Source organism: Schistocerca gregaria, chromosome 1, assembly GCF_023897955.1.
Source record: "Schistocerca gregaria isolate iqSchGreg1 chromosome 1, iqSchGreg1.2, whole genome shotgun sequence".
NCBI classification, from domain to species: domain Eukaryota; kingdom Metazoa; phylum Arthropoda; class Insecta; order Orthoptera; family Acrididae; genus Schistocerca; species Schistocerca gregaria.
In genome coordinates, this window is record NC_064920.1 from 880,121,743 (window position 1) to 880,145,200 (window position 23,458).

General features: G+C 40.2%; 1 protein-coding gene across 1 annotated transcript in view; it reads right to left on the reverse strand.

Moving 5' to 3' along the window:
• Window positions 1-23,458, reverse strand: part of LOC126273510 (E3 ubiquitin-protein ligase RNF103-like) — a 130,578-nt gene that overhangs the window by 40,425 nt on the left and 66,695 nt on the right. Inside the window, exons 6-7 of the mRNA XM_049977039.1 lie at window positions 22,411-22,560; window positions 468-727 (exon numbers count right to left, since the gene is read on the reverse strand). Of these exons, the coding sequence (XP_049832996.1) occupies window positions 468-727; window positions 22,411-22,560 (410 nt within the window). The remainder of the gene's footprint in view (window positions 1-467; window positions 728-22,410; window positions 22,561-23,458) is intronic.

Genomic DNA, 23,458 nt, shown 5'->3' on the forward strand with positions numbered 1-23,458 from the left:
TATATTCATGACTGGTACTCCCCCCCCCCACACACACACAGACAGAGAGAGAGAGAGAGAGAGAGAGAGAGAGAGAGAGAGAGAGAGAGAGAGAGAGAGAGAGAGAGAGAGAGAGAGAGAGAAATGAAAGTGGGTGAATGTAATTATGTCCTGATGATCCATTACGAACCAAATGAATGCAGAAAGTGAAAGAAAGGTCTTGAAGGTATGACATTTCTATCCAACAACACACAGCATAAATTTAAACAAGTGATACTAATGGCACACAAATTACATGATAGCATTGCACTTTCATGGTGACTAACTATGTACATATTCAAATGTATCCGCTGCAATTTCAATTTACACTAGAATTACAAAAAATTGTATTTTCTTTGACTGAATGCAAGTATTCTACTTTTCTTAAAGCAAAATAGAATTACTGTACACTGATCACACAAGCAAAGTATTGTTAAAGAACTACTCACATTCCAAGAGCTTGGGCAGGTCGAAAGAAGCAGTCAATCCAACGAGAGCCAATTGGTAATGAATACCACCATGATCTACCTCCTGGGACTCCTGATCTGTTATGATCTTCATCTTCCTCTGGCAAAGGGTCTTGTATGAACCCTGCTATTGCCACCAAATATACCAAGAGTGAACCCATCACCATGTATGGGCGTTGGCACATTAACCACAGATCAGAACGTACAGCTGCCGCAACTTCTGTCAAGTTGAGTTCTCGCACCTACAATTGTTTCCATGTATTTTTGAGAAAGTTCATTATCAATAAAACATTTTTCTGAGTATTCTCCATGACAACATATTAAACTAATTCATAAAAGAATTTTGTCCAGAAATAAAGATACCACATATACGGACAAAAAAATTATGTTAGAATCACACCAATACTACTGAGTCTCTGTTTACATCCATCACAGTAATGAAGAAACCTCACAGAGCTATAAATTCAAAGAAACAGTATTGATGGTAATCGAGAGAGATACAGAAAAATAAATTAATAACTGATGGTACATATCCCCACGGTATATAAAACAGGCCAGAACACTGTTGCAGACACTACAAAAAAAGCAAGCCAAATTTAAAAGAATACTAAATCCCCAAGACTTGCAAAGTTTTATAAAATCTCAAAAATGAGCCCAACCTTGTATGTGAGATGCTTTTAATAGTTTCCACAACTAAATCCTATCTATAAATCTGGCAGAAAACCTAAGGAAATGCTGGTCTTATGCTAAGTACACTAGTGGTAAAAAGCACTTAATACCTTCACTGTGTGATAGTAATGGTAACGATACTGATGATAAAGCCAAGTTACTGAACACACGGTTTTCTGAAATTCCTTCAGCAATGAAGAAAAGTAGAATTTGAATCAAGAACAATTCCCAACATGAGTAACTTGATGTAGAAAAGCAGCTAAACCCACTGGCTTATACAGATGGCCACAGGTTTCAAATTCATTATTATAATGCTGACTGTGAGACAGGCCAAGCAGCTATGGTTTCTTCTTTTCTGTCAAAAGATGGCACGACATGTTATACTCAATTGGAAAGCTGAGAAATATATCTATGTCGCAGTGTACCACACACACTATTTCCCTTAATATTTTCTGAGTTATAAACAACAATTATCAAGGTTTCTCACTAGCTGTGTAGTCACAAGCAATTTCATACCATAAAAAGTTTCTCTCAGACATGGAAATCAAAAGTCTGTTGAATAAAAGTGACGGTGATAAACCTGAAAGTGATCAAAGAGATCGCGACAGTGATGTTGCAGCAACAGGTATGAGTGCTGATAAAAAACAGAAGGTAGAAAAATGAAAATGGGGAATAAATCACGATAAACCTTCCAAAATTTCGTTTTCTGGTTCTAGTGGCATCAATTCTAGGGTTCAAAGACAACTTCCTCGACAACTAACCCCCTTAGATATTTACAGAAACAGGGTCCATTTGTTGTTCTGAGAGAATGTGGCAGTGGAAAAAGACAGATATGCAAAAGATTTTTATGAAAAGTGTCATACTTTGAAATCGAACAATGCCTTGTTTCCTACTAATTCTGAAGAAATTCAAGCATATTTTACTTTAAGTATTCTTATGGCAGTCCATACTCACCTACTATTTTTCCTTCTCTTCCTTTTCATACTACTGAATTCCAGGCCTCCACCACAGTTACATTTTAATTTGCATTTACTACCTGAATAATTTCTTTTAACTCCTCGTACAATCCTTCAATCTCTTCATCATTGTGGAGATGGCATACAAACTTGTGCTAATGTTGCTGATGTTGGCTTTGTTTGTATCTTTACTACAACAACGCATTCACTATGCTGTTCATAGTAACTTACCCACATTCCTATTTTTGTATTCATTATTAAATCTACTCCTGCATTATCCTTATTTGATTTTGTATTTATAATCCTATATTCACCTGACCAGAAATCCTGTTCCTCCTGCCACTGAACTCCCGCTATATCTAACTTCAACCTATCCGATTTTCCTTTCCAGTTTTCTAACCTACCTATGCAATTATGGGATCTAACATTCTGTGTTCGGATCTGCAGAAAACCTGTTTTGTTTCTCCTGATGACAACATCCTCCTGAGTAGTCCCTGGCCAGAGGCAGACTATTTTACCTCTGGAGTATTTTATTCAAGATGATGTCATCATGTAATCATACGGTAGAGATGCATGCACTTGGGAAAAATTATGGCTTTAGTTTCTCCTTGTTTTCAGCCGTTCACAGTAACAGCACAATGAAGCCCTTTTGGTTGATGTTACAAACCCAGATCAGTCAATCATCGAAATTGTTGCCCCTGCAACTACTGAAAAGGCTGCTACCCCTCCTCAGGAACAACAAATCTGTCTGGTCTCTCAACAGATACCCCTCTGTTGGGGTTGCAGGTAGAGTACACTTATCAGTACTGCAAAGGTACGCAAGCCAGTCCATCAACGGCAAGGTCCATGGTTCATTGGGGGAGTAGGTTGGTTGATTGTTGGTTGGTTGGTTGGTTTAAAAGAGGAGAGGAAGCGCCCAAACTGCGAGGTCATCGGTCCCTTGTTCCCAAATAAAATAATTACACAAGGGAAAGATAAAAAGGAAGGAGACGTACAGCACAATAACAAGAGAAATGAAGAACCAGAAGAACGACAGAAGGACAACCAGCACTACTACAGACAAAAATAGAAGAAGAAAACCATAGAGGGAAGCAAGAAACGGGTGGAAAGGGTAAAACCTAGACAGCAGATGAGTGTGGCTGGCTGACCACAAGAATTAAAAGGAAAAACCAGCCACTCTGTGACACATTACAACATCCACCCTAAAAGGATTAAATGGCAATGAGTCCGTTAACTGAAGAGTCCGTTGCAGGGGAGGCAAAGAAGGTCAGCTCACCAGGCACCACACTGACAATGAGGCAGGTCATCACGGCGCACGAGGTAGCTGTGTGTCACCCAAACGTGGTCAATGCGGAGCCGGCAGAGAACCACCGAGTCCCTGCGAGAGGCCCACAAGGAGAACTGCCACACAAACAGTCTCCTTAATGGCATGCAGTTTGTTGTGCATGCTGAGGTTATGGCATTTTGTCCTCCAAAGCCGCAAAACCTTGAGGCGTAGTACTGAACGCAGGTCAGTTGCAGAGAAGCTGATCTCCATAAGTGGTTACTGCTTAGCCTGTTTGACCAGCCTGTCGGCAAGTTCGTTGTCTGGGATTCTGACGTGACCTGAGGTCCAGACAAACACCACTGAACGACAGGACTGTTCCAGGGCATAGAAGAACTCCTGGATGGTCACTGTCACAGGATGACGAGGGTAGCACTGGTCAACAGCTTGTAGGCTGCTCAAGAAGTCAGTACACAGAGGAGACGCCTACCCAGGGCATGAACAGATGTGCTCAAGAGACATAGCCACCAACTCGGGAGTGAAAACACTACAGCCATCAGGCAAGGAATGCTGTTCAATATGTCCTCCATGGACATAAGCATCAACCATTGAGCCGTCTGTGTAAACCACATCATGGTCTCGATACTTGACAAGAATCAAGAGGGAGTGGCAGCAGAGAGCTGCGGGGTTAACCGAGTCCTTAGGGCCATGTGAAAGGTCCAGGCGAAGCTACGGCCTTATACTTGAATGAAGGTGGTAATGGCAAGGACTCCAGTTCATAAAGAAGGGATTAGACATGAACTGCAACTGGAAGCCCTGACCTACGCCGCCGATACAGGAGATGAACCGCCGTGGGTGGAAAAAGGAGACGGTGATTCGGATGCGCAGGAGAACTATGAACATGTGCTATGGCCAGCAGTTGCGCACGCCTAACCTGCAATGGAGGCACTCCAGTTTCCACAAGGATGCTGGTACTGGACTCAACCTAAAAGCTCCTGTTGTTAGGTCAATGCCACAGTGGTGAACTGAGTAAAGTAAGTGCAACACTGAGGGCACCGGAGAATCATGACTCCCATAGTCAAGGCAGGATTGAACAGTGTAGAGTAATCTGCACCCCAGTTAGTGTTACTCAGGCAGCGGAGGGTATTTAGGTGCTGCCAGCATTTGATGAATGGGAAGAAGCAAAATCAAAGGGGCATCAAAAACTGATCCTAAGAACTGATATGTCTCCACTACAGTGAGTGAATCGTCATTATGGAAAGACATCGACATAAGTGCATAACACATGACTTTACGGCAAAAACTGGAAACCATGGACTAGAGCCCATGACCGCGACTTGTGGATGGCTCCCTGTAGGCGCTGTCAGCAACACCATTACTGGCGGAGCAGTATGAAATGCATAAGTTGTCTGCATACAGAGAACGTGAGACAGACAGCCCTACAGGTGCTGCTAGACCATCAATGGCCAATAAAAATAGAGATAGACTCAATAGAGAGCCCTACGGGACCCCATTCTCCTGGATATGGAGGGATCTATGGGAGGCACCAACTTCGACACAGAATGTACGAAGCGACAGGGAATTCTGGATAAAAATTGGGAGTGGGCTTTGGAGACCGCAATCGTATAATGTGGCAAGGATATGATGTCAACAGGTCGTGTCATACACTTTTTGTAAATAAAAAAAGATGGCAACCAGGTGTTGGCGCCTGGAAAAGGCTGTTCAGATGGCAGACTCTAGGAAAACAAGAGTATTAGTGATAGAGCAACCCTGGCGGAAGCCGACCTGACATGGAGCCAATAGGCGATGTGACTCCAGGTCCCGACCCAACCCTGCTGCCAACACACCATACGTTCCAGCACCTTACAAACAACATTGGTGAGGCTGGTGGGCTGATAGCTATCCACATCAAGTGGGTTTCTACCGGGATTGAGCACTGGTATGATGGTGCTCTACCGCCATTGTGATGGAAAGGCGCCATGCACCAGATCTGGTTGAAGATCACGAGGAGATGTCGCTTGTAGTCAGATGAGAGATGTTTAATCATCTGACTGTGTATCTGATCTGGTCCAGGAGCTGTATCGGAGCAATGTGCAAGGGCACGGAGGAGCTCCCACTCTGTAAATGAGGCGTTATAGGGTTCACTGTGGCATGTAGTAAACGAGAGAACTTTCCCTTCCAGCCACCATTTGGGAGTGCGAAAGGCTGGGGGTAATTCTCCAATGTAGAGGCTCGAGCATAGTGCTCAGCAATCACATTTGCATCGGTAGATAACACGCCATTTACGTTAACACTGTTAACACATGTTGGGGTCTGGTACCCGTAAACACATTTGATCTTCCCAGCCTCGGGAAGGTGACGTATGGCACCCAATGGTCGAAACATCTCTCCCAACACTCCTGCTTCCGTTGTCTGATAAGTTGGTGAATGCGAGCACAGGGCCATTGAAAAGCCATGAGGTGCTTCAGGGAAGGGTACCGGTTATGCTGTTGTAGAATTTGCCAGCTCTCCTTAATTGCTTCAGTGACTTCCGCCGAGCGCCAAGGGACTGTCTTCACTGGGGGCACCCTAAAGAGCGAGGGATCATGTTTCCTGCCACATAAACAATTGTTGTAGTCACCTGCTCAACCATCCCATCAATGTTCCTGTGTGGGGGAGATTCAACAGTGACAGCAGAGGTGCAAGTTTCCCAGTCCGCCTTGTTTAAAGCCCATCCGGGCGGGTGTCCCTGGGCTTGACGCATGGGCAGTGACAGGAGGATGGGGAGCTGGTCACTACCAGACAGGTTGTCATGTGCTCTCCAGTGGATAGATGGGAAAGTCCTGGACTGCAAATGGATAAATCAGTGGTCAAGTAACTACCATGAGCCACAATGAAATGTGTGGCGCCCCCAGTATTTATGAGGCAGAGGTCGAACTGAGACAATAAAGTTTCGACACCTCTGCCTCAGCCAGTACACACAGTGCCACCCCACAAGGGGTTGTGGCCGTTAAAATCTCCCAAAAGTAGGAAAGGTTTAGGGAGTTATTTAACCTATGCAGCTAATACATTCAGGGGTACTGCACCATCTGGAGGAGGATATACAGTGCTGATAGTTATTTCCCACATCGCCCATATTCTGAGAGCCACAGTGCATGATGGACATGATGCACCATGTAAGGCACCCTTCCCCAATTGGCTTGCTCTTCGGGAAAATTTTGAAAAATGGAGGTCAAACCCTGCAGGGGACCATCACAAAGGCCGAAACGTGTGAGTTGGCCTATTCTAACCTCCGGACCTGTGGGGATGGGGGATGGAGAGAGAGGGGGGGGGGGGGGGGGGGAGGAGGAGGAAGGGCATGAGAATATGGACTGGAGGAAAAGAATGAAAGAGGAGGTTGCCTGGTAGAATTTTGCACAGAGCATAATTTAATCTCTACAAACACTTCGTTTTAGAATTGTGAAAGATTGTACACATGGAAGAGACCTGGAGACACTGGAAGGTTTCAGACTGATTACGTAATAGTAAAGACAGATTTTGGATCCAGATTTTAAAATGTAAGACATTTCCAGAGGCAGATGTGGACTATTACCACAATTTACTGTTCATGAACTGTAGATTAAAGCTAAAATAATTGCAAAATGGTAGGAAATTAAGGATAATTAAGGATATGGGGCCAGTATGCGATGAAATAACCAGACTTTGTTGAAAGTTTCAGAGGGAGCATTAGGCAACAGGTGACTTGAACAGAGGAAAGGAACACATTAGAAGATGAATGAGTAGGTTTAAGAGATGAAGTCGTGAAGACAGCAGAGGACAAATAGGTAAAAAGCCCTGGGGGGGGAAAAAAAAAACTTTGATTACACTGGAGATATTGAATTTAACTAAAAAAAGGAGAATATTTAAAAATGCAGCAAACGGAACATGTGAAAGGGAATACAAATGTCTAAAAATGAGATTGACAGGGAGTGCAAAACGGCTAAGTAGAAATGGCTAAGAGGAGAAATGTCAGGATTTAGATCCATATTTTACCAGAGGACAGATGGATACCACCTACAGCAAAATTAGTGGCTTTTGGAGAGAAGAGAAACAGCTGAACGAACATCAAGAGCTCAGATAGATAACCAGTCCTAACCGAAGAAGAGAAATTTGAAAGTGGAAGGTGTATGTACAGGGTCTTTACACGGGAGGTGAACTTGGAAACGATATTACAGAAAGGCTAGAGGATGTAAACGAGGAGGAGAGGGGGAAATACGATACTGTGACAAAAATTTGACAGATCGCTGAAAGACTTGTGTCTAAACAAGGCCCTGGGAGTAGACAACATTCTGTCAGAACTACTGATAGCCTCAGAGAGCCGGCCATGATAAAATTATTCCGTCTGGAGTGCAAGATGTATGAGACAGGCAAAATACCCTCACACTTCAAGAATATAGTTCTAATTCCAAAGAAAGCAGGGGCTGATCAGTGTGAAAATTGCCAAACTATCAGTTTAATAATCACGGTTGCAAACTACTAACATGAATTCTTTACAGAAGAATAGAAAAATTGATAGAGAAGTTGAACTCAGATAAGATCAGTTTGGATTTCAGAAAAATATAGGGACACGCGAAGTGATACTCAACCTATGACTTACCTTAGAGGACAGGTTAAGGAAAGGCAAACCTACATTTATAGCATTTGTAGACTTGGAGAAAGTTTTTGACAATGTTGACTGGAGTAATCTCTTCAAAATTCGGAAGGTAGCAGGGGTAAAATACAGGAAGCATAAGCCTACTTACTACTTGTACAGAAACCAGATGGCATTTATGAGAGTCCAGGGGCATGGAAGGGAAGTAACAGTCAAGAAAGAAGTGAGGCAGGGTTGTAGCCTATCCCAGATGTTACTGAAATGGTACATTGAGCAAGCAGTACAAAAACCAAAGAAAAATGTGGAGTAGGAATTAAAGTTCAGGGAGCAGAAATATAAACTTTGAGACTTGCTGAAGAGACTGTAATTCTGCCGGAGACAGAAATGGACCTGGAAGAGCAATTAAACAGAATGAACAGTGTCTTGAAAGGTGGATATAAGATGAACATCAACAAAAGCAAAACAAGGGTAATGGAATGTAATCAAATTAATTCAGGTGATGGTGAGGGAATTAGATTAGGAAATGAGACACTTGAGCTACTAAATGAGTTGTGCTATTTGGGGAGTAAAATAACTGATGATGGTCAAGTAGAGAGAATATGACATGTAGACTGGAAATGGCAAGTAAAGTGTTTCTGAAGGGAAATTTGTTAACATGGAGTATAGATTTAAGTGTCAGTAATCTTTTTATTGGAGGTAGTAGTCTGGTATGTAACCAAGTATGGAAGTAAAATGTGGATGATAAACTGTTTAGACAAGAAGCTTTTGAAATGTGGTGCTACAGAACAAGGCTGATGACTAGATGGGTAGATCACATAACTAATGAAGAGGTACTGCATAGAACTGATGAGTAAAGAAATATGTGGCTCAAACTGACTAGAAAAAGGGGTCACTCAACAGGATACATTCGGAGACATTAAGGGATCATGAATTTCGCATTGGAGGGAACTGTTGGTGTAAAAATCGAAAGGGACACCACGAGATGGCTATAGTAAGCAGATTCAGAAGGATGAAAGCTGTAGTAGTTATTCAGAGATGAAGAGGCTTGCACAGGACAGAGTAGCATGAAGAGCTGCATCAAACTGTCTTCAGACTGAAAATGACGACGACAACAACAACAACTAAAATGTAGACTTTCACGGCCGGAAATATCATGTCCGTTATACTTGTCCGGGCTGTTATGCCGTGGTCGGTTGATGAATTTTGTCTCAATTCCCAACATTCCGTCTCCGACTGCGGGAGACATCTTCAAGGGGGTCCGTAAGTCGATAGAAGGTCCAACACACCCACTGGCTCGCTACTGACTGCCGTTAAATTCCGTCTCCGCGAGCTCCCGCGCCGCGGTGTGACGTCACGTGTTTTGAAAACGTCAGTGCAATTGGCCGCTGTCCGTCGCCGTCGATCGCTGTTGCCATCACCCAGTAGTGGACGGGTGGTACACATCTTCTGTAACACCGGCATCCATATACCGTTTAATTTCACGCCCTCCTCCTTTCGGTTGAAATTATTTGGGTGTTTAGCGATTTCAATTGCCTCCCTGTAGAGCCTTTCGTAGTATCCGCTTGTGGCCGCTAGTACTTGCGTCTCCTCGAAACGAACAAAATCAATTCATACTCCTCTCTTTTTTGACGTCATACCCTATACAAGATTCTTATATATTTCTAGGTTCCTTCATTTTATAAATAATGAAAATGCTGACCTTGCAAAGCACGTGAACAAGTTCCAATCTGTTACTCACCATCTGAAACAAAACTTCCAAAGTTTTTGTTATTGTGAATATGATATTGCAATTGATGAGTGCCTCATGATATTCAGACATAGACTTCACTGCATACAATTCGATCCCCAAAAAGGAGCATGTTTTGGAATAAAGCTCTTCAAAATTTGTGAAACAGATAGTGGCTACTGTTCAGGATTTGATAATTATATAGGAAAAATATGTGAAGCAAATAATAAAGAAATCCCAATTAGTGAAGGTGTTATGGATCTCATGCAACTGTCAAGGTCGTACAGTACATGTTGACAACTTGTACACTGTCCCTTCATTGTTTGCAAGGCTCACTGAAAGAGGCACAAACGATGCAGTGACAGATCTACAAGATACTCTTGGGGTATTTTCACACAAGCTTGTGGCTCTGAAGTGGGTGGGTAAAAAAGAAGTAAATATTCTATCCACTATCTATATAGATGTCAATATCTGATATGAAAACCAAATCCCAGTCCAGAAGCCCCAAGTATTATACAAAACAACAATTCAATGAATGCAGTTGACAGACAGGACCAGCAGTTGTCATCTTTCCCTCTAATGTGAACATACACCAAAGGATACAAGATTTTTTTCTTTTTCCTGAAGGACATTGGGATTTTCAATTTATGTGTCCTACTAAACGAAGTGTTAGGAAAAAAATCTTGTTTCAGTCAGTTTAGAACTCAGCTGGTTGCTGACATAATAGAGCGGGTTACTCTACCACATTACCCCAGATGTGGATGGCCCCAATCTGGAATTTCTGCTGTGAGACTGCAAGCACCAGATTGAGCACATTTTGTTAGCAAGAGATTGCTGTATTTGAAACTGTAAGAGAGCCTGGTGTATAGTAGGATTACATCCAGAAACAGGGACTTACAATGTTAGGCCGTTTGGAGTAACTCCAAGGGAAAGGTAGGTTTCAAGAAACAGAATGTGGGACCTTAGCTTCGATAGTGCACAAGCACGTTTTCGAACCAAATAGATTTAATATGTCAAACGTTCCCTCCCACACAGCCTTGGCATTCGAGGCATAGATGTATGTTAAGATGCAAACTATTTACAGCAATACACTGCTTCTCTCACCTCAGCCTTCACTAGACATAATTATCCCACCAGCCCAGTTCAAAAGCAGATCTCCCAGGCCATCACATCCAATCCTGGTACTGCTGATCCTTCCAAGAAACTACTTCAGAGCACACCACTTATCATGGGTATTATTCTGGTCTGGAATGTACTAATCAGCTACTTAGACAAGGCCATGACTTCCTAAAACCATGTCCTATAATGAGATCTGTAATGTCAGATTTTGCCCACCACACCTAGAACAGCTTTTTGTCACTCTCCCAATCTCCACAACATCCTTGTCAGACCCCATTCTCCTTCTGCATTTATCTCCCTACCCTATGGCTCCTACACCCAAGACCATCCCCACTGCAATATTTGCCCTATGCACAATTCTACCACCATCTATTCTTGCCCTGTAACTAGTAAAACATATATCATAAAAGGGATATAGCCACCTGTGAAACGATACTTCATATACAAGCTGTTACGTAAACAGTGCTGGTCAGGATGAATGGGTGTAGGCAGAGGGTGTATACTGACAACAAGCAATATCCTGTTGCAGAGCATCCTCTACAATGTGACAGTCATGACCTTGGTACCTGTTTCATCACATGGGCCATCTGGATTCTTCCCCCAGACACCAGTTTCTCAGAACTCTGCAGGTGTGAACTAGCGCTACATTATGTCCTTGGTTCTTGTCACCCACCTACACTTAATTTACGTTAAATTTTTCTGTCTCAGCATTTATTCACAGTAAATATTCCTTTCTTCAATCTGTTTCAGTTTTCTACACATTTCACTTTCTGACATGTCTGTTTTTAGCTGTCCCCCACCCACCTCCCTTATGTAAAATATACTTAGCTTTTCATTCTTTATTAACTCATGCATGATACTTTAGCAACAATTTCTGTCTTGCATATTACCCTGTCTTCCACCTTTAAGCTTTCAGGTTTTCAAATCTCGTCTGGTGCAGTCCCCAATAATAAGTCTATCCTTCTCATCATGTCCAGTACGTCTGCCCTGACCTGCAGTTTTGGGTGACTTTCCGAAAGCCTATCCCTTTTCCTAGACCTCTCTAGTCCTTTTCGTTCATCCTTCTTTCTTTCCCCTCAATCCTTCTGCCAGAAGAAGAAGCCCCTGACTCAAAAAACTTGCATAATTGTAATCTTTTTTATGTGCTTGTTCTGCTGCCACTTGGTGAGTAGATTTTTTTATCTATCCTATTACACTATATTGTCAAAAACTGATAGTTTTCATTGTTATAGAAGTAATATTTGGCATTTCCCAGAGCAATGTTATAGGCCCTCTGTTATTCCTGGACAATCTGTGCAGACTTCTTATATTGTTTTCAGATGATGCTGTTATTTACCATTTTGTAAAGTCATCATATGAACAAAACCATTTGTACAAGAATGGTGCAAAAAGTGGCAATTGACTTTAAATAATGAAAAGTGTGAAATCATCCACATGAGTATTAAAAGGAATGCACTAAATTTTGGTTACACGATAAATCACAAAAATCTAAAGTGTGTCAAGACAACTAAATACCTAGGGGTTACAATCACAACCAACTTAAATTGGAATGATCACATACATAATGTTGTACGGAAAGTGAACCAAACACTGTGATTTATTGGCAAAACACTTTGAAAATGCAACTGGTCTAATAAAGAGAAGCCTACATTACACTTGACCACCCTCTTCTGAAGTATGTGGATCACACGTGGTGCAGCAATAAGATAGGACTGACAGAGGAAATTGAAAAAGTTGAAAGAAGGACAGTTCATTTTGCATTATAGCTAAACAGGGGAGACACTCCTGTGGACATGATACACAAATTTGTGCGACAATCATTAAAACAAAGTGTCTTCGTTGCGGCAAGATCTCCTCATGAAATTTCAATCACCAACTTTTTTGTCCGAATGCAAAAATATTTTGTTTGCACCCACCTTCATAGGGAGAAATTATCATGTAATGACACAATTTCAGAGATTTTACAGGTCTCATATAGATATGATTTTGTGTATATAGTGTAGTTGTGTGAATCGTTGTGCCAAGGGGCTTGGTGGCTAATGCACCTGCCTAGTAGGCAGGAGACCTGGGATCGATTCCTGGCCTTGGTACAAATTTTCACTTGCCACTTCAGTGTATATACATGAAGAAATTATCATCACAATAAAATAAGAGGAATCGGAGCTCGTACGGAGAGATTTAAGTGTTAGTTTTTTCCACACACGGTTCTGGGAGTGGAACAATAGAGAAATATCTTGAAGGTGGTTCGATGAACCCTCAGTCAAGCACTTAATTGTGAATTGCAGAGTTATCATTTAGCCTTAAATATTAGAAGATGTAGTAATTTTTAGTAAACTATCAATGCCCAGCCAGACAGTGACCAATACCTTATACCACGCCAAGACAGGGTACTTGTGAAATTAACATACTTTTTAACAACTCCTCCACAGTATTCCACAATGGGCAAATTATCTAGATAACAATAGAACTACCTGGAGTTTCCATGTTTGATTTTACCTATATAAAATAACCATAACAGCAGTCACTAAGGAGGAAGACAAGAAAAATTTTCATTGTGTATTAGTCAGCCTCTGAGCCAATGACCTGTGATGCGGGCTGGATAAATTTAGTTTTATTCAGCTAAGGTTAAATGGTTTGAGCATATTTGGAGTAAAAATGGTTTTAAGCCCAACATGAACATACAAATGAATCCAAAAGATCTGAAAAAACTATGATCTTATCTTGGAAAAGAAAATTTTAGAAATTTATACTCAAGGTAGTCCGAGTTTTGTATCTCCTAAATTAGTATGCAAAATAAGTGCTGAATTTGTGTACATTAAACAAAAGTCTGAAATCTGTTCATTGCCTGGCAGTGGGGAAGTCACTTCACTCTGGTGAAAAACATGCTGCTGTATATGACTGATGTAAATCTGTCCAATAAAACCGCTGAAAGAACAGTGAGTAGAATAGAATAGAACCTTTATTGTCACATGACATGTTATATACAATCATTTGATTGAAACATTGGTGACTCGTCAATGAATAATTCTATGCCTACCTAAGTATACCTACAACAACTACAACAAGATACATTAAAATAATGCATAGTGGATGCTCCCACAAGCACACAACAACATAAAAAGATAATTACATGTTAGAGTTCTTCCTTTTTCTTAACATTTCCACAGTGGTTTGAAATCATTCTTTTAAAGTATTTATCATGTTTGTTTCTGGAGTTTATAAATATAGACATACTCCAAAGACCACATACTTTCTTAATAGTAGTATATATGTTTACATCTAGATATTTAGATACATAGTTTATAAGTATGGACACATATAAAAAGAACATATACCTCAATTAAAAGGGAACGTAAGCATACACATCGAACATAATGTAGAACAAACAGGAAAACCAAGCACATGAATATCTCCTACTTGCCTTCCTCGTTTATAAAATCATCCACACTGTAGTAGCATTTGTTTTTTAAATATTTTTCAATGTTTGCACAAGTGGATTCTAGCTTGCAGTCCTTCAACTTTGAACGGATTTTATTGCCAAGCTTCAAAGCCATATAATATGGCGTATTTTCAAATAATGTTAACCTGTGGCAAGGTAACATGTAATCTTGTTTGTGCCTTGTTTCATAAGAATGTGAAAATGAGTTTCCCTCAAAAAGATGTGAGTTTTTTAAACCAAAGAGAAGTGTTTCGTATATTAACATAGAAGGAACTGTCAGTAAGTCAAGGCTTGCAAATAAGGGTTTGCATGATTGTCTATTGTTTGTTCCAGTCATAGCTCTGATGATTTTTTTCTGTAGCTTGAACACTCTGAGGAGGCTTCCTTTTTCAACTCCCCAAAAAATTATCCCATATCTTACAACTGATATAAAATATGCATGATACACAATTTTCCTAAAACTTAAGTCAGTTACTTTGTTCAGAACCCTCATTGCGTAAACAAAACTATTTAACCGTTTCAGTAAGCAATCCACATGATTAGTCCATGTCAAGTTTTTATTTATGGTCACTCCCAGAAATTTGACAGAATCTGCAGTGATCAGTTCTCTGCCTTCATAACTTAACTTTGTTACCTATTCAACAGTTTTTTTGGTCCTGAATTGTACAATTTGTGTTTTTGTTAAGTTTAGTTTCATAGCATTATTATTTATCCAACTTTCTAGTTCTTGAAGAGTCTGTTTTGTTTTCTGTGCTAATTCTTCAGTGTTTTTGCAGCAGACTACTGCTGTTGAGTCATCTGCATACAGAATCGTATCTGAAGTTACCTTACCTGGCATGTCATTTATATAATATAGAAATAGTAACGGGCCTAGCATGGACCCCTGGGGGACTCCTGCTTGTATTTCCTTCCAACTAGAGCAAGCTTTCTTACCCTTATCTTGTATAACTACTCTCTGTTTCCTATTTTTGAGATACGACTTGAACCAATTTAAAGATTTTTCATGGGAGCCATAAGAAGCTAATTTGAGGAGCAGCTGCTTATGGTTTACCATATCAAATGCCTTACTCAGGTCACAGAAGATACCGGATACACTCTCCTTGTTATCGAGGCATTTGCTTATTTTAGTGATTAGTTCATTAATAGTATGCACAGTGCTTCGGCCCTTCCTGAATCCATACTGATTATTAAGAATAATGTTATGTTTTTTGTTGTATTTCTCTAGTTGGTTACAAACTACTCGCTCAAATATTTTGGAAATAATTGGTAATATTGATACTGGGCGAAAATTTCCTATCTCCTCTTGTCTGCCCTTTTTGTGAATAGGTCGAACTTCCGCATACTTCAGCCTATCCGGAAAGCAGCCCTCATCAAACGATTGATTTATTATGTGACAGAGTTGGGGTACAATATTATCACATCCCGCCTTTATTATTTTTGTTGGGACTTCATCCCAGCCCACAGATTTGAGATTTTTTAGGGATTTTATAATGTTAGCCACCTCGTAGCAGGAATCTACTGATCTGTGCTGCATTATATTGGGACTTACATGTGGAGGAGGGAGTTTGTCAATTTTGTTAGAATTTATGAAATACCTGTTGAATTCTTCACAAATATGTCTGGAGTTTGTAATCATTTCCCCATCTATTTCTAATTTATGACTAAAACTTCTTGTTTTTTCTGCACCTATTTCACTCCTGACAATTTTCCATACAGCTTTTGATTTATTTGTGGCATCTGATATGTACTTACTGTTTGCAATTTGTTTTGCCTGTGTAACTACTCTACCAAATATTCTTTTGTATTTGTTTACATAGCTGACAAACTCTGCATCATGGCTGTTCTTTGCTTGCATGTGCAGTTTCCTCTTTCTAATACTAGATATCCTGATGCCTTCAGTTATCCACGAGTTATTTTTACAGTTTTTGTCACGTGCTGTTATGAAGGGGAAGCATTCATTGAAAACACTCATGAATTCTGATACAAAAGCATTTTAGTTTGTATTTACTGAGTTCTGCTTGCTGAAAGACCAGGATGTTTCATTTTGCCTTGATACAAATGTATTCACATTGTGTTGGCTAAAGTTCCTGACTCTTTTCACTGTTACAGTTTTTTCTAAATTTGGCAATGAGAGAAAAAGGGCTGAATGGTCAAATATACCTAATTCTATGATGAACTTTTCTGTAGTACCATAGTTGATGCTGCTCACTATATTATCTATACATGTTGCAGAAGATGCTGTTATTCTAGTGTACTCACTAAAGTTTAATGTTAAGCCATTTGTAGATAACATGTACTTCAGAGACATGGCAAACCTGTTATCAGCCCTTACATTTATGTTGAAGTCAGCACAAATTATGACCTTTTTACATAACTTTTCTACCTTCAATCTATATAACAAGGTTTCAAGTATGTCTAAAAATGCACATGTAGCGGAATAGTTAGGGATATGATATATACTAATAATTAATATGCCGTATTCCAAAAGTTCAATGCAGCAGCTTTCAAATAATAGTTCCTCGTTCAAGCAATTAAAAGTCTGCCTGACTTCAAAGCTTAGTGATTCTTCTACTAGAATGCATGATCCTCCAAAACCGTATTTTCTACAAAAACTCGCAGCTAAATTGTAACCTGAAAGTGAATTTATCAAGTTTATATTTTCACTTTGAAGCCAGTGCTCGTTTAAGCATATAACTTTTACAGTACCTGTGTTCTCCAAAAATACTTCTAGTTCATACAATTTGTTCATCATTCCTACTGATGGACCGCCTATATTAAGATGCATTATGAAATTATTACGTTTTAAATCAATCAGAGAATCATTTAATTGGTCATCGAATGTGGCACCTGCGTGGGTCTTTAATTCTAAATTGCATTCCTTTATTGTGTTGCTCGTGGACCAAATTCCATGGGAACTGGTCCACTCTGTTAGTTTCCCTGTGAAGGATCGCCCAGCACAATAACAGGCTTACTTCTACTTTCGTTGACGAGAGAGACCTCTTCAAGAGCATTGTTTATGTTAAAAGCTAGCATCCTTTTACCGTATTTGTTGAGATGCATTCCATGGTAAGTGAAACAGTTTCTTTCATAGTTACTAATGTCTATCACCTTAACATTTACAAACTTGGCGCAGAATTTTTTCATCTTTAAATTAGTAAGTCTAATTTCTTTGTTTACGCACGACCACTCGTGTAAGTCATACCTAAGTGGCAATGTTGTTATGACGATATTGGTGAAGTACAGGAACCGCAGCACTCTAAACAGCTTCTTGATAAAGGCACTAGCTTCGTTCCTGTAGACGTTGTTAGCACCCCCTATGAGCACAGCACAATCAGTACTTGTGAAATCAGAACATTCTTTGTTAACACTCACCGTTACACTATCGAAATTTGCTCCCGGTTTTACAATGCCAGAAACTTGAACACTATCATTCACGTTGTTCGTCAATAATTCCGGAATGTTTCGTGCATGACTATCGCCAAATAATTTCACTTTCATCTTTTGTAGCCGTTTTTCCACTGCTGAGCTGTTGTTTGACGGACACTTATCATATTCCTTTGAAAAACCGTTATTACACGACGCTGAGATGTCTTTCTCGGTTTCCTGATGTTGATAGCTGTCTTCTTTTGGTGAAGTACAACTTGTACGGTGAATCAACCTGTCCGCTTTGTTAGTTGTTGCCTCAAAAATATTATTAAAGAAATAAAAAATCAGTCACAAATTGAAAAGCTTGGCAGCAATATATTACATAAAGAAATTATATTTAGTACTGAGCCCTATTTGAACCCTCACACGAAAAATTGGCGAAAAAGGTGAAGAGGAGAGCCTTACGCCTTGGAACTAGAATTTATAGGTCCACATAACAACACAATTTCAACACCCAGGAGGCAGTTTGTTTTGCAACCAAAGGCAACATGAGGCTCTCCCCACATTACACAATTTTCTGAATACAGTGACTAACAACCTGTCCTCCACATGTAATTATCATCAGTCCATTGGAGTAGGCTAAAGCACCTACCCAAAAGTATGGAAATGGCACATACAACTTACTCTTCTTATTACACATTCTTAATGCCAATGACTGAGTCCTATTACAGGACACATAAGAAGCAGACTGCTGAATCAGACTACTCTGGTCTACATCGTTCAACTCCTGCATCAGTAGCAATGGGGATGAGAAGAACGATGGAAAGGCTTGGCATCATATCACAGCCAAGGACTGAACTGGAACCAGAATGAACGGTTTGGCTTTCAGTCCTTCAAAATCAGTCCTCCCTGTGACCCAAACAAGAGCCCATGGGAATTAGGACACAACGATTTTGTCAAGTCATTCAAAGATCTAATGTGCTTTGTTTTTAGTGGACACACACACTAATTTCCCATTTGAGTCCTGTAAGTCAACCACAACAACTTCGCAAGTCAAGTATGACTGTTAGATGTCATAATGATACAACAGACTTTGCTTTGTTTTCATCTATCTACATCTAAACTCTGCAAACTACTGTGAGGTGCATGGCAGAGGATACGTCCCACAGTACCAGTTATTAGGGTTTTTTCCTGTTCCATTCATGTATGGAGTGCAGGAAGAATGATTGTTTAAATGCCTCTGTGGGTTGTAGAATATTCCAGGAGTCTCTGTTTAAAGCTGGTTCTTGAAACTTTATGTGTAGGCTTTCTTGAGGCAGTTTAGTCTATCTTAAAGAGTCTGCTAGTTCACTTTCTTCAGCATTCCTGTGACACTGTCCCATGGATCAAATAAGCCTATGAACATTCATTCTGCCACTCTCCGTATACATTCAAAACCCTCTGTTGGTCCTACTTGGTATGGATCCCACACACTTGAGCAATATTCTAGAATGGGTTTTATAAGTGATGTGTAAGCCATCTCCATTGCAGACCGATTGCATATCCCCAGTATTCACCCAATAAACCACAGTTCACCACCTGCTTTACCCACAGACTGAGCCTATGTGATCATTTCATTTCATATCATATCCCTACAAACTGTTACACACCCAGGTACCTGTATGAGTTGACCAATTCCAACTGTCACTCACTGATATTATAGCCATATGATACTACTTTTTTTCTTTTGTGAAGCGCACAATTTTATATTTCTGAAGACTTAAAGCACAGTGCCAATTGTTGCACTACTTTCAGATCTTAACAAGATCTGACTGAATATTTAGGCAACTTCTTTCAAACAGCATTTCATTATAAACAACTGCATATCTGCAAAAATTCTGAGGTTACTATTGTCTGCAAGATCACTAGTATACAACACCAACAGCAACGGTCCCAACAAAATTCCTTCTGTGTCCTCCCCCCCCCCCCCCCAAATAATGATAATAATAATCCTCAATCCTGTGACAAATTTGGCTTCATAAATCATATGAACTTACTTTCAATAAGCATACATGTCTTACTGAGTGGAATGCTTTTTGGAAATCTAAAAATACTGCACTATCCATGTAATATAGTCTACTCTCTGTCCTACATGTTTGCAATTGGAAGGAGAACCTCAGACAACTGTCTCCAGCAGTTGCCATGCATTTATCACGTCTGAGTTTTTGAGATTCTGCCAGTGTAACAGTATCGAGGGTACCTAATGTTGAGTACCTTCCACCTGAAGTAAAATTCACAGGTCGATTGATTAGTATGTACATTCATAAGTTAGATAGATGAAGGTGTGTTAACGAACTCCACCCATGGGACACTCATCATATCCCTCACAATGTAAGAGGGTTGGCTGAAAAGTAATGCCTCCACCTTCTTAACTCTTCAACAGTTGGCAGCATTGGTATGTGATAGGTACTGGCTCGTTCTGTAGCCTCTTCTCTACAGCTCCAGTTGGCAGGAAGCCTTAACATTGAACAGTTGTGTTGTTACAGTGTAAAGAATGGAACCCTACACAGACAGTCGGTCAATGCAGTTTAAGCAACGTGCGGTCATTGAATTCTTGACAGAAGAAGGTGTCACCCCAAAGGCGATTCATCAGAGAATGAAAGTTTATGGTGATTGTATTGATGTGAGTACTGTGCACCATTGGGCAAATAAGTTTAAAGATGTTGAGGTGGGAATATCTGACCTGTGTGACAAAGAGTTGGATGTCCTGTTACAGCAACCACCAAGTTTCACAAGCAAAATGTTGACAGATTTATTCAGGACAATCATCGTATCACTCAGAGAGAAATTGGAAGCACAATCAACATTTCACAAGAACATGTGGGTCACATTATTGCATGACAATGCCAAACCACACACTTCATGTGCCACCACAGTAGAACTTCAGAGACTGTATCTCACCACCATACGGCATTCTCTATACAGTCTAGATTGAGCACTGTCTGACTTCCATCTGTTCCTGATAACGAAAGATGATCTGCGCGGACATCATTATGCTTCTGATAAAGACGTTGAGAGAACTATGAGATAGTGGTTGCAGAAACAGAATGTCGACTTCTTCTGTGACGGCTCCAGAAAACTTGGTCATCGTTCGTAGAAATGTATCCAATTGGCTAGCGATTATGTAGAAAAGTGAATATTGGTAATTAAAGATCACATTCTAAGGATTATTTCTGCATTTGATTTCTCAAAATATTCCCATTCAAACCCAATTAACAAATGTGGAGGTATTACTTTTCATTCAACCCTCGTATATGTCCACGAATGACAACAATAGCAGCAGGCTACGTACATTGTTCAACCAACTGCATCTGGACCATTACGCCCAGGGACAGCACACTAGTCCATGGTACTATGCAGGCGCATCCATCTGGGCTCACGTACTTTGTAATAATCCTGGGTTGACCTCAAGTATCTTCTTCAACCACACAGCAGGAAGGTAGGGGAGGGCCAATTATTTTAAGTCACACTTAGGCAGACTCTGCTGATCCACCATTGAAATCAGCTCAGTTCCATGATACCAGACAGACAATATGATGGTAAATGGTCCAAAACAGTCACATTCATAAGCCAATTCTGAGACCTGCCAGCTGATATAGGCCAAGTACACCAACCATGCCTCCAGCTATGCCATTGCAAATGCACAGCTGTGACTTTTGCCCATGCCACCAAGTGTGAATACAGCCAGTTACAATGGGCAAACATTTAGGGAAACTCATGGAGGTGGACTAATGTCTTCATCCAGGCCATATCACCCTCATACATTTTAAGAGACAGGTACAAGAACAATCCCCACACAAACTACTGAGACTGAAACCATGTTGCCACCCCTGAATGAGGCAGGTATCACTGTTTCATTGTTACCATCCTGCTGCCTGAATCATTGGCAGGAAGGTCATCGTTACTATCATACCTGCAGCACCAAGCTAGGCCTTACTCAAAATGACACTGGCCCTCCCAACTGGTTACGGGGGACACGGATATCCCCATAAAATGCCAAAAAGAACCATTCAAATGCCCACCAGGCAGTGATACAGAATATGAAGCGATGGGTAATGTTAGCACAGCATGAGCACCAAGCACCATAACCCAGCATTAAGAGGGGTCAGAATAAAAAGCTGTGATAGGTAGTTTCCTTGGCAGATGAGTCCATATAAAGCCGCATGTGCAAAATCAATACCAACTTGCATATGCGCATGGAGCCTACCGTTATATGTCACAGTCATATAGTAGACTTCATTTTGTTTTCAGATTACAGCATGGATGCAATTTGGGCACTTAGAACATGAAGTAGGTTGTCCCTATATGTAAGCTTGTAATAACATTAAACTTACCAAACTTTGGCATATGTATCATTAACCAATATATAGGCCAATGTCTGTAGGTAAGAGGCTTTCAACGTAAGCTACTGCTACACAAAATTCACATTTTCAGGTGCATAACAACTAATTTGCATTAATGTCTTGTGAGATACAATACCTATGAGCTAAATTTCAGCTGTTAAAGTCACCGATGCACAAGAAAATATTATCAGCAGCTTGAAACACATCAACTGCCTCACAACTTACATTACACCGTCACTGTTATGTGGCTTCATTCTAAAACAGGCAATTGTTCTAGCTGTATGTGACAGATGAATCTACAATTTGCTGCAAGCATCTAAATTTTTATATAATATATTCTTTACGCTTTTTGTAGCATTTAAGAATTAAATAATAACACTATAGCAGTGACTTACCACAATGAGTATCATGTCCAAAATAAAACCAATGACACAAAAGCGATAAACTGCAAGAATTAGCAGCCAAATTGCAAACAGCCAAAGATTGTAGCTCACAAGCGTCCATACACATTGTGCCAAATGCTTCCACCACAACTTCACTGTGACCTAAAAACATATTTAAACACACGTTTTATAATATCTATGAATTCACTTAATTTATAGATGACCAAGCAATTACACATAATACAATGAAACAACAGTCAATAGTGAATTCTAAGAGTTTTTTTTCCTCCCAATAATTGAGAAAATAACAGGCTGACTCACACAGTTTTCCAATGATAGCTTGGCAGGAAGATATTCTCTTGCCTACTCAGTGAAATTGCAACTGAAATGAATATCACAATTACAGAATCTGGTAAATTTGTTATTTGTGAATTAACTTGTTTCAGTTATCTCTTAGGCTAATAACTGATATCAACTGCAAGCAATATACTGCTCAGGCAGACCTATTAATAAGTCATAGCTGTAACACAGAACAGTTTTGGTGGATTTTTCCAAAGAAATGAATACGTTTCAGGTGAACAAATAACATCCCGACTCCACAGAGCTATCTGTGCATATAGGTTGCAAAATCAATGCAATTTCGGGATTTTGTTGCGGACTTTGTTTGGAGTTGTGTTGATGGAATCATTGGTAGAAGCAAATGGCCAGTACTGACAACTCCATTCATCCTTTAGAAGTTCTGCTTCAGTTGACACAAGTCGTTGGCTGCGTATTCTAGAATAATTTGCGTATCACAAGGTTGTAAGCAAGTTCAGGTATGATATGTTAGCTTAACTTGGCACCCACACAGTCATCATGTTTGACAGTTCTACACTACTTGTGACAAGTTCCCAAATCAAACACGGTGGACAATGCAAGGCTTTGAGTAGGTCCAGTATCAAAGTTTAGATTCAGTACATCTCAATAAAGCAGACCACCAGCCTGGTATATTCTCATAGACAACTAAAAGCAGCTTTCAACACAATACCTTGCATTCCCATCAAACCACACCGTGGGTATT